The 16,281-nt window shown below is 50.3% G+C and overlaps 1 protein-coding gene across 21 annotated transcripts in view; it reads left to right on the top strand.

Moving 5' to 3' along the window:
• CCNJL (cyclin J like) overlaps window positions 1–16,281 on the top strand; it is a 54,032-nt gene that overhangs the window by 25,204 nt on the left and 12,547 nt on the right. For 20 of the 21 annotated variants that reach the window (XR_010380413.1, XR_010380429.1, XR_010380428.1 and 17 more), the window contains exon 3: window positions 933–1,146. Coding sequence is in view for 1 of the 21 variants with exons in the window: in XM_031449432.2 (XP_031305292.1) it covers window positions 933–1,146 (214 nt within the window). In the remaining 20 variants the exon portion in view is untranslated. Of the gene's footprint in view, window positions 1–932; window positions 1,147–7,241; window positions 7,423–16,281 lie in introns of those variants that run through there. The other variant, XR_010380431.1, reaches the window with a different exon arrangement.

The following is a 16,281-nucleotide window of genomic DNA, read 5'->3' as shown; positions in this document are numbered from 1 at the left end:
TCCTGCCCTGGTGAACCCGCCCCTCATGAGCTCTCACTATTCCTTTTCTGCCAGCCTCTCCTTTCTTATTTGTCCTCAATTTTACTTCTCCTTAGTTTCCCGTATTTAACAGACTGTTGCAAAGTCACGTCCTAAATAAATCGTGTCTGGTCTACTTTGGTTAAATTGTAAGTATGGTAGATATACAAGAAAAGTTTTTCCATCGTAAAAATCTTGGTTGGGAGATAATATCTTGTTGGTTTTTAATTCAGATGGCACAGCAGTGTATAAATTACAAATGAAAAGTCCCCTCCTTGGGGGACATATTATGTCTAGCACTTATTTTTAGAAAAAAAAAGTGTGTGTGTGCAGAGAGAGAAAAGGTAAAATGTCAACAACTGGTGAATCTGGGTGAAGGCTGTTGGGGAGTTCTTTGTGCTCTTCACAACTTTTTTCACGTTGAAGTTTTTGAAAACGGTGTCTCTTGCAGTCCCACCCACAGAGGGAATTAAGCCAAGGACCGAGAGGTTGCCGTGTGCTAGGATGGGAGCGCACATCCACTTTTCCTTCCATCCTCTAGCTATTGTGGAGGAAAGGAAGGTGAAGGCGGGTGACCAAGGTCATCCAACCTAGTTGAGTAGAAGAACCAGAATTTGGAGGTGGGTCTCCAACCTCAAGGCCTACATGTTTTATGGCCTCGTGCATCTCAGACACTGCACCTTTCCCTGGGAATGGCCGGCTTCTTTGAGCTGCCTCCTGCCCTGTCATCATGTTCCTGACACTTCCCGAGCCTGTGCTCAGTGAGGGCAGATGGGAGGCGGTCCAGGACTTTCTGGGCTTGGGGGGCTGCCAGCCGGGGACTTGAAGGAAAACGAACAGGGTGTGGAGGGAATCGGTGCCCCCTTACCTCTCGGGAGGCAACCCTGACCCCGCTTCTGTCCTGCCTGTTCCAGGAGCTGAAGCTGCCCGCCTTCCGAGCCCACTCCCCGCTCCTGAAGAGCCGCCGGTTCTTTGTCGACATCTTGACCCTGCTGAGCAGCCACTGCCAGCTCTGCCCCGCCGCCCGGCACCTGGCCGTCTACCTGCTGGACCACTTCCTGGATCGCTATAACATCACCGCCTCCAAGCAGCTCTACGCCGTGGCCGTCTCCTGCCTCCTGCTCGCAAGTACGCAGACCTCTCCTCCTTCCCCGGGGCTCTCCTGGGTCATTCCACATCTCTGTGGTCTTTGCGCGTCTTCTGTGTTCATCCTTAGCTGAAAGCGAACTATAGTAATAATAACCAATATTTTCTTTAGCATCTATAATGTACCAGACTAAGGGAGAAGAATTTTAGCAGCTTGATCTTAATGAATCCACACAGTGACCCTAGAGGACAGATACTTTTGCTACCTCATTTCACTGAAGCACAGAGAGGTTAAGAAACTTGTTTCACCCAGCTTGCCTGTAGGAGATAGGATTTGAGCCTAGTACTACGTGATGCCAGAACCTGTGTCTTAGCTGCATGTCACCTGCTTTCTGGCATAGGGCCTCTGAATGTGCTGGGAGGGGAACCCAGCAACCACTGTTCTTAGAGGTGTTCAGAGACGTGACTGCTTGCACGGGGCCAAGCAGGACCCATTTTGTAGTCACCAGGCGTGGGCACAGGTTTCTTGGAGTTTTTAGCTTCCGATGAGGCTTTGCTAAAAACACGGCATAGCATTGACCATCCGTCTGTCTGCCTTAGTAGGAAATACTACATGCTTAGGCTGCTGCTCTGGTCATCTGCTTAAATCACAGTCCACCGCGCCACCCTGTCATTAAAAATCCCCCTTGGTTTACCAGCAGTTTTAGGATAAGGACCAACCATCAGGGTCCTGCCTTTCTGACCTCATGCCTTTCTCCTCTTCGATCCCTGGGTTCCGGCCAAGCCACCTCCTGTCTCCCATCTTTGCACATGCTGTTTCTCTGCCCAGATTTTAATTATCACCCACCTTCCCCACTAAGCAGTGAGTTTCAGGGAGGGAAGGGAGCCTGGCATGATGTAAGGTCTCCAAAAAAAGGTGTCTGTGGACTAAAGGAAATGAATGGAGCTCGGGGTTCCTTCGGAGCTGGGCTCCCACACGTCTCCCAGCTGCCCTTCACGCAGAGGAGTGAAGTAACACCACAGTGACTAGCAGCAGTCACATTTCCTTGATGTCCAGTATTTTCTCCTCCGAATTCACTCACACTTTACAGTCTCCTCTACAGTGTGCTGTTGTCCTATTTCTTTTTTGGGGACCCTCCCCAGTCCTTGATGACTGCGGATGCCTTGAGCAGACGGTGCCCATTTCCCCCCGTGGCTTTGTCCGTCCCTGGCACGCAGCTGTGAACCCTCCAGCACCATCACCCAGTTCCAGACGCTTGGCTTCAGAGTCTTGACAAAATTCTGTCTTGTTTTCCACCCTGGCACTTTCCACTCGCTGTTATTTATAAACCCTTTGGCTGCTTTGGGTTTACAGCCTCCTGATTTGTGGTTTTCTCTATCTTGGGGCGAGCTGAATTTCTTGTGTTATACAGAGGAGCCAGTCTTGCTGGGAGTCCAGTCTGCTCACTGCTTAAGTGTCCTAAACCACACCCGCACACAGCTCCCTTTTCATCTTGGGAAGAGATGGGGGGCTCTGGACACATGCCCTCAGTGGGGGGCAAGATGAGCCTCGCATTTCAGGAGACCCTAGAGATGTCTGCGCTGTGGCCTCTGGCCTCCTGCTGTCTGTGATCTGTGGACTGTATCGCGGCCCCTGGGGGCAGGGGACTTGGATTTCCATGGGGCCGCGGAGGCTCCCTTGGCGTCTGTCTGGGGAGCTGGGACAAGAGGCGCACCCTGGGGACTCCTTTGTGCCGCTGCCGCCGCCAGGGCAGAGAGAGGGGTTCTTTCAGATGGAGAAGCAGACGCCCCCCACCCCACATGTCTGAGGGCAGCAGCCAGCCTCGGGCGGCAGGAGCGGACTTTTCAGGACACCTGCCATATGCTCAGAGGCCCCAGGAAATAAAAGTTTCCATGACAGCCTGAAATCCTATTCATTACCCGCCTCCCCTCTCCCCAGGCGGACTGTCAGCCACAAGGCGGGTCACCTTGCCTCGGGACGGGTTGAGATCTGCTAATTTCATAGCAAATAATTTCCAGATAAGAAGGGTGAGAGTTCACCTTGCCCTTACTTATCCATTCTTAGGTTTTGAGAGCCGCTTCTGGGTAAGGGCTTGGGGCAGATGGAACCCTCTCACCTACACATCTCTGCCCCTGTAAAGTGGGGGCCAGCCCAGGGCCCGTGACTCCAGGCCTACGAAGGAGGCAGAAAAGCGATAGCTTGTAGGTCATTCCATAGTGGCCCAGTGGCAGAGCCGCCCGTTTGCCTCTCTGTGACCACGTTAACTGCATTTCCTACCTGGACTCTGGAGAGGATCCTACTTTAAATATACCCTAGATATAGATACACCACAAATAGAGTCTCGCCTCTCCTGTATTTAGTCTTTCAGCTTGTTGTTGTTTAATTAAAAAGATAATTGGGCCACACGGGGACCCCATGAGTTGCAGGTGAGATGGCATTGACGGTGCTTCATGATAACCGCATCCCAGCGGGCGGCAGCTTCGTCACCGGCGGGTCCCTCTCCGCACGCCCAGCCCTGTGCCGTTACCCACACACGTCACCTGGAAGCCTCACAGCCGGCCTGTGCGGTCTGGCTGTCATCTGCCCGTTGTGTCGGTTCAGAGAGGCTCAGGGTCACACAGCTTGGAATTTTGCTTTTTTTTTTTTTTTTTTTTTTTATTGAAGTAGAATTCATATCACAGCATAGAATCCAGCTTTTTAACCATTGTCAAGTGTCCAGTTCCATGGCATTTATCACATTTACACTGTGTGCAGCCGTCGCCGCTCCCCAGTTCCAGAACATGTCCATCACCCCAGAAGGCGCCCGTGCTCCTCTTAAAGCAGTCACTTCCCGTCCCTTCCTTCCCCCAGCCTCTGGCAACCACCCGTCTGTTCTGTGTCTGTTTGTGTGAAAAGGAACCATACAATTTGTGACTTTCGGGGATCTGGCTTCTATTATGTTGTGTTCTCGAGGCCCGTCGGTGTTGGAATCAGCACTTCAGTTCTTGTTGTGGCTGAGAAACGCTCCACTGTGGGGATGGACCACAGTTTGTGTATTCATTCATCTGCGGATGGACATTTGGGTTGTTTTCGCCTTTTGGCTACTGGGATTGGAGCTGCTGGGAATACTGGGTGTGAATTTTGTTTGAACAACTGCTTTCATTTCTTTGGGGTATTAACCTAGGAGGAGAATTCCTGGTCATATATCATGGTCATTCTGGGTTGGACTTTTTAAGGAAACTTGGAGTTTTGCTTTTGCCTGGTTGTCGCCGTTCAGAGATGACTGGGTGCAGAGTCCTCAGCCCCAGGGCATGGACCAGCCTGAGGAAGGAGCGGGGGAGAGGAAGGAAGCCAGGAAGGCGAGAGGCATGGCCGGTGGTATTTTGCCAGGGTGGTGTGGTCTTAAGTGTTAAGACCTTATGCTGATGATACAAAAAGTATGAGATACATTTTTAGTGTTAGAACAAAATCCAAAAGATACAGACTCACCTGGTGTAAAAAGTCAGTTTCCCCCCACACCTGTATCCCACTCCCACGTTTGGAGTATATCCTTCCAGACCTACATGTACTTGTTATGTATTTCCATAATTGGGAAAAGAAACCCAGGGGTGGGGAAAGGGAATGAATCAGAGATAAACTGCCCAGTAAGCAAAATTACCAGATTCCCTCTCTTCCTCCCTTTTCCATTCTCTTTCCCCCCTCTTTTCACCTAATGCCAATCCCATCATACTTTCTATTTGCAAACTTCTGTTTTCTTTCCCTGTGACTTCCAGGCCCCTCCCGACTCTGTGGGAAAACAAGGTTTCTCAGTGCTGAGCTGTAGGTGAGCCCTGTCCTGCCCCCCCCCCCCCCCCCGCCAACGGCTTCTGGTTTGTGAAAAATGTGGAAGCCAAGGGTGACAAGTGCATGTGTCTTGGGGGTAAAGTTCTGACTTCAGATTTTTGTAGGTGAGCCTGTGTCCGACGCTGGCCTTCATCCCAGCCCTCCTCCTCCTCCCCAGGAGAGGGAAGTGTCAAGCAAGAGGGTGGGCCCATGGCTGTTCTATAAGGAAAGGACCCCTCTCTGGGCACAGGTCTCCTGGAGGGCTGGGTCAGTTCACCCTGTCACGTGCGCTACCTGTGAAAAGGCCCATCTCCTGGCTGCAGATTTTTAAAATTAGAAATGGCATGCTCACTTGTAAATGGGATTCAAAGAATAAAATTTAAAAACCTGTTGCCTAGCCCGCTCTCCAGAGATAACTTCTGGAAACAGTTTCTTATATCTTCTTCCAAACTCAATCGAGTGTGTTTTCTAGAAATGTTCTGCGCATAATATACAAACACACCGTCAGCCCTCAGGATTCCGAGAGTCCGTACTTGCAAATGCACCTACTCGCTAAAATTTATTTCTAACTCCAGAAGCAATACTCCTGGATCTTTCGGGGTTGTTTATGGACACGTGCGGGGCAGCAGAAGATGTGAGTCGCCCAGCGTGCGTGTTCCCAGCTGGGGTCGAGCATGGCAGCGCTGCCTCCTGGGTTCACTCTCTTGCTTAACACCAGCGTCCTTTTCTCCCTCTGTCTAGTGTCACGTCTTCTCATTTTTCTGCTTGTTGGTGGTTTTGCTGTTGAAAATGACCCCCGACCATCGTGCTGAAATGCAGTGCCGTGCTCCTGCGTTCAGGGAGGCTGAGATGGGTGTGCCTTAGGAGAACACGCGTGTTAGATAAGCTTTGTTCAGGAATGGGGGACAGTGCTGTTGGCTGTGAGTTCGGTGGTCATGGATCAGCCGTATATTAAACAGAAATACACCAAAGAGGTTATGTGTTGATCGACTGTGATCAGAGGCTCGCAGAAACCTCACCCTGCTTCTCCCCCTGGGGGTGTGGTTGTGTAGCCACCAGATCAGTGTTCACAGCGAATGGTCAGAATCGAATACATTAACACAAATGGATTAACGTCAAAGGAACTTTCTTCTTAGCACATTAGGGCACATCCTTCCCATCAGCCTGTGTTGATTTAACTTACTCTTTTTACCAGCTGCAAAATTCTCCATACTATAAACACTGCCATCTGCTGAGGGATTCCCCTGTCAGGGGACAATTACATAGCCACCCACTTTTTTCACTGCCAAGAACAGTATGACAGCAAGCATCCTTTTCCCCGCATCTTTGCACACAGAAGTAAGTCTGTGAGATAAATTCCCAGAGGGGGGGTTGCCTTGGTCCAAGGTGTGTACATTAAAGATTTTGGTAGGTAGCGCTGAATTGTCTTGCAGAGGTTTTAACCAGCAGCTGAGGAGATCCCTTTTTTCTTTTTTCTTAACTTCTGAACTTAATGCGAGGGAGCCCTTGGAACCCTGCTTCCCCACCTGAGCAGCACACCCTCAGAGGAGGGGAGGAGCAGGCCCTCCCCTGTCCTGGCCCCTCATCACTGTCCGCGTGGGGCATTCCCCGTGCTCCCAGGGGAGAGCCTTTGCTTCCCGCCATCCTGCTGTGTCCTGGCCAGGACCCCCAGGTGAGGAATGAGTTCCCAGACCAATTGCTTTTAAGGCTCCTCGAGCTAGAAATCAATAGCCTCATGTCTTAGGACAGGTACCAAAAAAAAGGCACTGCCTCTAGGCCCCAGGAGGTTCCAGGAGAGGCCGGTCTTTCTCCCAGTAAACCGCCTTCACTTCCCCTCACTCACCCCTGCAGCCCTCCCCTCCCTCTGCTTCATTATTACTATTTTATTTTATTAGTGGATCTACTGGGGATTGAACCCAGGACCTCGTGCATGCTAAGCACGCACTGTACCACTGAGCTATGCCCTCCCGCCCCCTCCCCCTGCTTTGATTCCTGTTGCAGAATTCTGAGAAGCAGCTTCTTTGACAGCAGGGTGGGGAGCAGGGGTCGCCCCGGTGGAGATTTTGGAAACTTGAAAGCAGCCCTAATCCCCCTGAATGTCCCATTGCAGGCAGCGGATGCAAAGAGGGCAATTTTTCCGCGTGATCTTGTTCAGGGGTGCACTTCAGACAAAGCAAGAGACTTATTTGTAGGATTAAACCCCTAACTGCAAGGAAATGTGGCTGGAAATAATTTAACATCTCCTGCATCTCACACAAGAGTGGCCAGGAGGAGGCCTGCGTTTCCTCCCTGCAGTGGTTTCACGTTTCAGAAACCAGGATGGGTCTTACCTTTGATGTGTGCACTTCGTATGACCATAGTTTATTGTTTCCTCCACTGCAGCATCAGTGGTGCGTCCTCTAATCAATGGCGTGTGTGCGGTGGCCACACAGCACAGGGCGGACTGGAAGATGTGGCCTGTCACGTGAGGGCCACGCTGAGCAGATCCGGGCTCGGACCTCCAGTGTTATGGCACAGTGAGTGAGGACGTGGTGATTTTCCATTTCCTGTCCCCATCTCTGCAGGCTGGCAGGCTTAGAACTATTTGGGGGAGGGATTTTGTGTGAAGTGCCTGTCAGCTGACTGGGCTGGAATGTCAGAAATCGGACCATTTGCCGCAGCAAGTCTAGTGCCCAGACCTGTTTGTCCAGGGGCTGGAGTTCTGGTCTCTGAGATTTTTCTGTGGGGGAGGGGGGATCTTAAGCTGCGTGGGTTAATTGAACAGGCAGGGTCCAGCAGCCCTTGACCCTACATGGGTAGAACATTCAAAAAACATTTATTCCACCTCTGCCGTGTGCCACACACTGGGTTCAGCCTCGAGGACTCGGGGGTGGACAGTAGGGGTGTCTACAGGCCATGTCGTTGGCGATGGTTCATTCCACACACATGAACCTACTATGTGCTGAGCCTGGGGGACAGTGGGGCACAAAGCAGATCAAGACCCTCCCCTAAAGAAGCAGCCTTCAAGCCGGGCATTGCTAACAGGTCTTGGCACGTGCCAAGAACAGGCCAGTCGCCCTTCTGAGAAAATCCGAGTGTCCTTACTGTTAGGAGACCAGCCTGGCTCACACATCAGTGGGAAGATGACTGGGACGTTGATGGCGGGCCCCCCCCCGTCTGCTCCTCACACTCTGTGTTAGGCTGGCTCTCTGCTCTTCCTGCAGCCGGCAGCCCGGTCAGGTCTGGTCCAGAGCCTGGTGAGCTGGGAGTGGGCATTCTGCAAAGCAGTGACCTTCATTACAGGGGAGAAGTCCATTCCTCTGCACGAAGCGTGTGCTGGACCGTGGCCCCAGATGCCAGCCGTGCACATGACAAGGGGCCCCCACCCCACGGCCCCTGCTTTTACAGTCAGTGAAGTTATGTGGGTCCCTTGTGAAGAGGAACAGAAAGGAGCCCGGGCTTTGCCGGAGTCATCGTGTGCAGTCCTCACGCCCATTGCTCCATCCTAAGACGGGGAAGTCCTCGCAGCCAGAAGGGAAGCCGGTGTGTGACCGAGCTGGCCGACTGCCACCTCTGACCTCGGAGGCATTTTTACAGTTTCCTCCCGAAGAAAACAACCGCACAGCCTCGCCTCCAGTCCAGAGTTGGACTCGGGAACTGAGTCAGCCTGTCAGGGACGTACTTGCATTCATTCATTCAGTGTTTCTTGAGCTCTGCTCTGTGCCAGAGACTGGAGATGCAGCCACAAACAGAACAGCCTTGCTTTTAAGAGAGGGAGGAGGGAGGCACTGTGAGGCAGCATGAAGGTGCGGGCTTGATCTGCTTCGTGCTCCGCCGTCTCCCGGGCTCAGCGCGTAGTGGGTACGTGTGTGCGGAATCAGTCTTCAACGACGGGGACTGTAGACGTTCTTTAAGGACCTTTCTTTGTGTCCTGAGGAAGGAAGGGAGCTCAAGCAGGGGAAGTCCCAGGTTCACCTTCACACGACCCTGGTGGGCCCCTGATGCCCAGGTCTAGCTGGGATTACAGGCTTTTTTCTGCGGGTCATTTCCTAACCTCCAGATCCCTGGAGGGGACACAGCTCTTGGAAGTGGCGCCTCTGCAGCAGGTTTCAAGGACACAGTTGTGGGGGGGTGTGCTCCCTGCTTCCCACCCGCTCTGGTCTGCACAGCTTCCTCCCTTCCCTGAAGACCGCTGCCCAAGCACCGTCTTATAGCTGGAGGGCTCTCTCGCTCTGTTCTGGCTTTCTCTCTCTCCCACCTCAAATCTTATCCGCACATTAAACTGTCATTGCGCCCGTGATTGCATGGTTGGTCCTGAATCAAGCAGAGGCTTATAAAGCAGATCGAATTCCAGTCTTTGTTGATCACCGGTGTAAGCACACTGAGCCCTCATCACATTCCATCTACTTCTGCCACTCCCATTGCACAGGCCCCAAAGGCTGAGACTCGCCCCAGACCACGCAGCCAGTGAGTGGCTGAGCCCCCGGGGAACCCAGGAGGATCCCCGCACGGTGCCCGTTCTGCCCCTCCGTGCTGCACCGCGAAGGAAGACAGCCTTCGGCGGGCGCTCTCCACAGAGTAGTTTCCTGGCTTCTCCATCAAATGGCTCAAAATCTGTCTCCCCTGATTCCTCAGAAAGACACATGTCTGCTGGACATCTGAGCAGTGCCCCTTTGGGGACAAGTAGGAAGCACCCTGTGGCCTCAATAACTACAAAAAGCCAAAGAGTTTTTTTTTTTAATGAAAAAGCTAGTGGGGAGGGTATAGCTCAGTGGCAGAGTGCGTGCTTAGCATGCACAAGGTCCTGAGTTCAGTTAAACAAACAAGCAAAGCAACTTAATTCCCCTCCCCCCAAAAAAACACCAAAAAATAATAATTAAAAAAACTTTTTAATAATTAAAAAAATCTTTTTAAGGGAAAAAAACTGGTTTGGGGGTGCGGTGCTGTTCTTTATTACAGAAAGCATCCCCCTCAGGGATTCACTCTTTGACTTCAATTCTGCTGTTGGACGAAAAAGCTAAGTCTTGTTGATCATACAGATCTTTAGTGGAAAGGCTCTGGAATTAAATTACTAAGCAGCCAGAAGGAATGATGGAGACAAAAGCATTTGTGGAGGAACAGGCGGTTCGACGAGGGGAGGCCGAAGCTGGCCTGACACCCACATCCCTGGGAATTCCTGCGCCCAGATCGATGTACTCGTCACCGAGACTTTCTGGGGCTGCAGGATCCTCGTGACTGTACCTGAGACTTCCTGCTTGTGGTGTAGAAAGCTCTGGACGTTTTAGCCATTTATGCACTCATTTAAAAAACAAAAGAACTATTAAGTATTGACTTTATGCTGGCTGTTGTGAAGGGCATCTGCAAAGTTCTACAAGATAGATGTGGTCCCTGTCCTCACAAAGTAGCCAGCTGGACTTTTCCTTTTGCTCTCATCCTTAATGGCTAGGATGGTGGGGGCAACTCCCTGAACCTGTCTGAGCTTCTGATTCCGTGTGGAGGACACTCCCAGCCTCTGGGGTTGTTCCCAGAACGAACTGAGAGCTCTTGTGAGGGCATGTAACCAGCACCTCCCAGGGAGGCTGCCTGCGTGGCTTGATGCCTGCTGTGCTGTGCCTGGAGCATGGGATGCTGAGGGGGACCAAGTGTGAAGCTCCCTGCCCTCCGGGGCTCCTATCCTGGCGTGTGGATTCTCTCCCTCTCGCTAACCAGCTGGGAGACCTGGGGAAGTCCCACCCCTGTGAGGAGGACCCATCCGGGAGAAACCTTGGCCTCCTTCTCTGAGAACCTTGAAACCACCAGCAGAAGAATGGAGTTCAAGGTCACAGTCAAGGGGGAAGGAGGCTGGAGCCACTCTAGGTCCACTCATGGCGTCCAGCACAGCTCCACGAGTGGGATCGTGGGGCTGGGGGAGCCTTTGGTTGGGCTGATTTCCACCCCTTTTTCAGAGCCTGTAAGAAAATGGTTGTAGCTTTGGCTGTGAACCCTAGTTCGTCGCTACCCAACTAGCAGAACTTTAGAAGATGATCCCTGGGAGTGCAAAGTTCGATACATAATACAGCAGCAGCTGCCACCATTCATGGGGAACGTCCTGTGCCCTAAGTCCTGCACCGGTCCTGTCATCTGTGACCTCCTCGAGCCCTCCCTACCACCCTTGGGGTTCGGGTTTCCAGGCGATAGCCTGAAATCATACAAGTTGTAATGGGTGAGGGTGACGAACTGGCCTGAACTTAAAGTTCTTGGCAGGGCATTCTTGCCTGTTACCTGTCAGGACTTCACCTAGAATCCAGGCTCCCCCAGGTCAAGGGATGCTCAGCCCTAATATTCTCAGGACCAGATGTAAATAAAGCTGGCCAGTTCTGCCCCTCCTAATGGTCACTGGTCTCCCCTCTGAGGAAGGAAGAATTAACATCAGAAAGGTCTCCCTTCAGCCTGGCCCAGCCTGGGAACTGAAGGGGCCAGTGTTTCCTCTCCCAGGTACTGGGGAAAAGGCCTTTCCACCGGAGTTTACTCTTTCCTCTTGGGTCCTCACACCTCCTCTACTGCCTGGCACTTCCCACGGTCACCTCGGAAGATGTCAGGCCCACCTGGAGGGCCAGGCAGCCATTGATCCCTCTGGCCTGCCTTCCCTTCCATTTACATCAGCACCCTACAAAGTAGGGTCGGGGACCGCTGGGAGGGGGAGGGGTGGCCATGGGGGTCTCAATTCCTGATCAGATTTTCTTTCTCATTCTCAGATGAAAATGAGACAGGAGGGAAGGGGGCAGGGCACAGTCATAAAGAGAATGACTCAGCAGTTAGCACCAAGACGGCTGAAAACGCAACTCCCAGTAGACCCGGAGGCCCAAGGTGGCGGGAGATTTGACTTCCAATGGCCTTTGAGCTTCATTATACACTCACTGTAATATATCAGCATGGGGAATGACACTCCCACAGGTGCCATGACAGTTCTCAGGCTGACCATAAAAGGTCAGAAAGAGGGTGGTGGCCCAATTCCTGGGAATCCCTGCCCCTTCCCCAAAATATTTGGAATAATCCTCCCACTTGTTAGCATATGAAGCTACTGAGCACATAAAAACTAATAACCCTGCGTCTCGTGGCTGCTCCCTCCTGAGTGAGATGGCCCGCGCTCTGTGGATTGTGTATCTACTTTTACTTTATTTTTTTTAATTTATTTATTTTTTGGCATATATATTTTATTATTAAAATATAGTCAGTTTACAATGTGTCAATTTCTAGTGTACAGCATAATGCTTCAGTCATACATGAACATACATATATTTGTTTTCATATTCTTTTCACCATAAGTTACTACAAGATACTGAATATAGTTCCCTGGGCTATACAATATGAACTTAAACTTGTTTATCTATTTTATATCTATTAGTTAGTATCTGCAAATCTCAAACTCCCAATTTATCCCTTCTCATCCTCTTCCTCCCCAGTAACCATAAGATTGTTTTCTGTGTCTGCGAGTCTGTTTCTGTTTTGTAAATAAGTTTGTTTGTGTATGTGGTTTTTTTTTTGTTTTTTTTTTTTAGATTCCACATGTAAGTGATATCATATGGTATTTTTCTTTCTCTTTCTGGCTTACTTCCTTAGAATGACATTCTCCAGGCCCTCCATGTTGCTGCAAATGACATTATTATTTTTTATGGCTCAGTAGTAGTCCATTGTGTAACTATACCACAACTTCTTTATCCAGTCATCTGTCGATGGACATTTAGGTTGTTTCCATGTCTTAGCTATTGTAAATAGTGCTGCTATGAACATTGGGATGCAGGTGTCTTTTTGAATTAAGGTTCCCTCTAGGATATATGCCTAGGAGTGGGATTGCTGGATCATATGATTACCTACTTTTACTTTAAACTAAACACCCAAACCTGCGCCTTGTGGCCTTTCTCTGGCCTTCTGAGATGGCCTGCACTCGGCCTATGGTGTGTGCATCTCTCTGAATAAATCTACTTTCACTCTACTATGGCTCGCTCTTGAATCCTTTCCTGTGAGAAGCCAAGAACCCTCACTTGGTGGAGTGAGTCCCAGGGACTCAACCAAGGCCTGGGACACAGCCATTCTCTCATGCCCCGTTTTCCTGTATCAAAAAGAAGGGGGGAAGGACTTTAAAATAGAAGAGTGGCCTTTCTTGAGAAAGAGCAGCTTTGCCTGTTTAAAGGCGTTGTACTTTTTTAGCAAAGAAGAATAGTTTTAATAGCTGTTGCATTAAAACATGGTCCTCTTTAGCCAGGAAAATTTGGCCTCATCTCTGAGTCTAGGTTCAGCTCCCAAATGGGCAGCAGGTGATCCTGAATGAGTCTGTTAAGTGGGCATCTTGCCAGGCATGAAGGGCTGTTGGGGGGATTAGCTGGGAGCCGTACATAAAGCAGCCTGTCTAGCAGGGGGGGGCAGCCCTGGGCCTGGGCGTGAGAAATGGGCAACACAGGCTTTTTCTAGAATCCCATTCTGTGCCATTTACCTTTCTGTCTAAGGATTTTTCTGAAGGTGCTGTAAATGTTGATGCTCTTTAAAGCTGCACAATGCATTCATAGGGGTTCATTACAACGTTTTCTCTATTGGGAGGGCTATATTTTAAATTTTCCAAAATAAAGAGTTTGGGTATTTTTTTAAAGCAATTAAAAATATTAATTCTCTCGAAAAGTTAGGAATCCTATTTGGTCTGCTTTAAGGCTTGGTTGTCAAGACAGTAGGTGCAAGAAGAAAGAGCCAGCCTTTTGAACAGTCAATTCATAGAGACAGAAAGTAGAGAGGTGGTTACCAGGGTGGGGCGGGGCGACAGGGGGCTGTTTAATGGGTATCGTGTTTCAGTTTTGCAAGACAAAGAGTCCTGGAGATTGGTTGCACTATAGTGTGAATGTACTTAATGCCGCTGAACAGTACAGTTAAAAATGGTTAAAATGGTACATTTTATGGTATGCGCATTTTACTGCAATTTTTTTAAATGCCTTTTTTTTTTTTTTTTAAAGAAAAAGAAGAGCCAGTCTCTGAGTGTCCCTCCTGAGGCTTGCTGGGTTGCAGCGTCTGGCCAGCATGGCCTAGCCTGTGGTTAAGTGTTCAGGCTACTTGACACCTGAAACTAACACCATATCGTCAATCAACTATATTTCAATTAAAAAAAAAAAAGAGTTTAGGCTTGACAGATGCATGGTCATCAGTCCACTAACTGACTATGTGACTGGCCAGGAATGGCCGAGGCTCTGTGTGCACCAGCCCCTGGGAGCGGTGGAGCAGTGCGCCAGCTGGTGTGCGGAGCATCCTCCAACCTGCACACTCACCACCGCCACCGGCACTGAGGGCTCACGTGCGTGCGCCTGGCCTCCCAGATTCAGGGCGAATGCTTTGATATGCTCAGGGTTTTCCTTTCGTCTTAGTATGTTGATGGTGCTCCCAACTGTTCAAGTTCGGGGCAGTATGAATATCCAAAAAGACAAATGTAGAAGAAATGGTAGACTTGTTAAAAATTCCTTTTTTCAACCCCAGTGTAATCACTGATTTCAGGAAAGGATCATTTGTGGATGCCAGATCGCTGAGTTAAAGGTCGTTGGGACACAGAATATTCACTTAGTCTCTAGGTGTCACCTCACAGGTGAATGGTACCTTTAAAATGGAGAGATCTGGTGTCATCACCTTAAACAGGCAATCAAACATAGCATCAGTGTTGCTGTGACAAACTGACGTTATAAAACCCCTGATGTGACGCGGTAAGAAGGACAAAATGTCACCTCTGTAGGGCTCTTGCCCAAACTGTTTGATCATGAGGAGACAATCAGGCAGCCCAGAATATGGGATATTGTACAAGACTGCTGGGCCTGAATTCATCCAGTCTGTGTCACGAAAAGCAAACAAAGGGGACTTAAGAGACATAACAGACACCATGTGTTGCCTTGTCAGATCTGAATCCAAAAAACAAAAGTTATAAAGGCATTTTCGGGACTCTTGGGGAAAGTCAAATGTGGACCGAATGTTAGAAAATGTTATTGCATTAATGGTGATGTTCTTGGGATTGCTAACAGCAGTATGATTATATAGGAAAATGACCTCAGGGATGGATGCTGAAGTAGCCAGGGGTGGCAGGTCATGTTTGCAACTTAATTAAAATGGGCCAGTAAAACCATATCTCACACACACACACACACACACACACACACACACACACACACACACACACACACACACACACACACGTGTGGCTCCGTGTCAGCAATTGGTGAATCTGGGGAAGGGTCATCTGGGTTCATTGTTCTGTTGTTTCGACTATTCCATGGATTTGAAAATTTCCCAAATGAAAAGCACATCAAACAAGTTGAAAAGAGTCTCTGGCTCTTGTCTGACTTGGAAAAACTCAGACTTCTGTTCCCCCACCCCTCCTGGGACCTGCCTGAGCACTTCCAGGCATCTGTTGTCTGTGCCCTTTGTCAGTAAGGAGCAAGCAGCTGAGTGGCGGTGCTTGGTGGTGGTGGGCTGGGGACAAAGGGTCAGTCTGCTCACAGTCATGGGAGGAGGGAGGAAACGTCTGCCGGGCACGTGCAACACCAGGAAACTCGTAAAATCTTTGCTGGCTGTGAAAGGTATTGTGCTGGGGAAGAGTCACTAAGACCGGGAGCTGTGAGGTCGCCCCTAAGTGTGGAGCTGAGTTCTCGCGTGAAATTTTTCTCTGAGCCTCCGGGGCCCCGAACATAACCTACGTGGGAGGAGCCAGTGTGTGTCCAGCACAAGGCCCGGTGCCCGGCCTGGCAGGGGGGCTCTGTCCACTTCTGTGTGCTGGACACTCCCTCCAGCATCTCCCATCCTGGGTGGCCATGCTTTCTCTGCATGGGTCATGTTCCTAGAGAGCAAACGAACCCCCTTGCGGTTTAGCACTGTTAGATCCAGAGCCAGCTTGTCAATGATTCAGACCCAGCTCTGCCCTGCTCTGGCCTGCAGTGCGGTGGGTCCCCAAGAAGCCCCCCCCTCCCAGTGTGGGGAGCAGACGGAGCAGGTGAATTCAGATTCCTCAGTAATCCGTGGCCCCTTCCGTTGGAGGGTAATCCTCTTGGGCCTGGTGGCAGGGGGAAAAAAACAGATCCCTGAAAGTTCTGAAAAGCCCTGAGGGCAGGGAGAAACTAATCTGATTGAGCACATCTGCCCATCGGAATAGACTGCTGGCTGCCTACAAGGCCGTGGAGGGATCTCGGTGCCACAGCCAGCACGGTGCACAGCGCCGTGTCTCTGCCAGAGCCGTGACCTTGACCCCACCACCTTCTGCTCCGGGAAGGAAAGAGCTCATATCTGTGGAGTGCCTGCAAATGCATTGACTCAGTTCAACCAAGGTTCAGGAAAACCTTGACAATTTTGCAAAATATATTTTTTTCTTTTTATTTTTATGAGGGAGTGGTAATTAGGTT

The sequence above is a fragment of the Camelus dromedarius genome, chromosome 3 (genome assembly GCF_036321535.1).
Source record: "Camelus dromedarius isolate mCamDro1 chromosome 3, mCamDro1.pat, whole genome shotgun sequence".
NCBI lineage: Eukaryota > Metazoa > Chordata > Mammalia > Artiodactyla > Camelidae > Camelus > Camelus dromedarius.
Note: the sequence above shows the minus strand (reverse complement) of the source record. Positions and strands in the feature narration are given on the sequence as shown.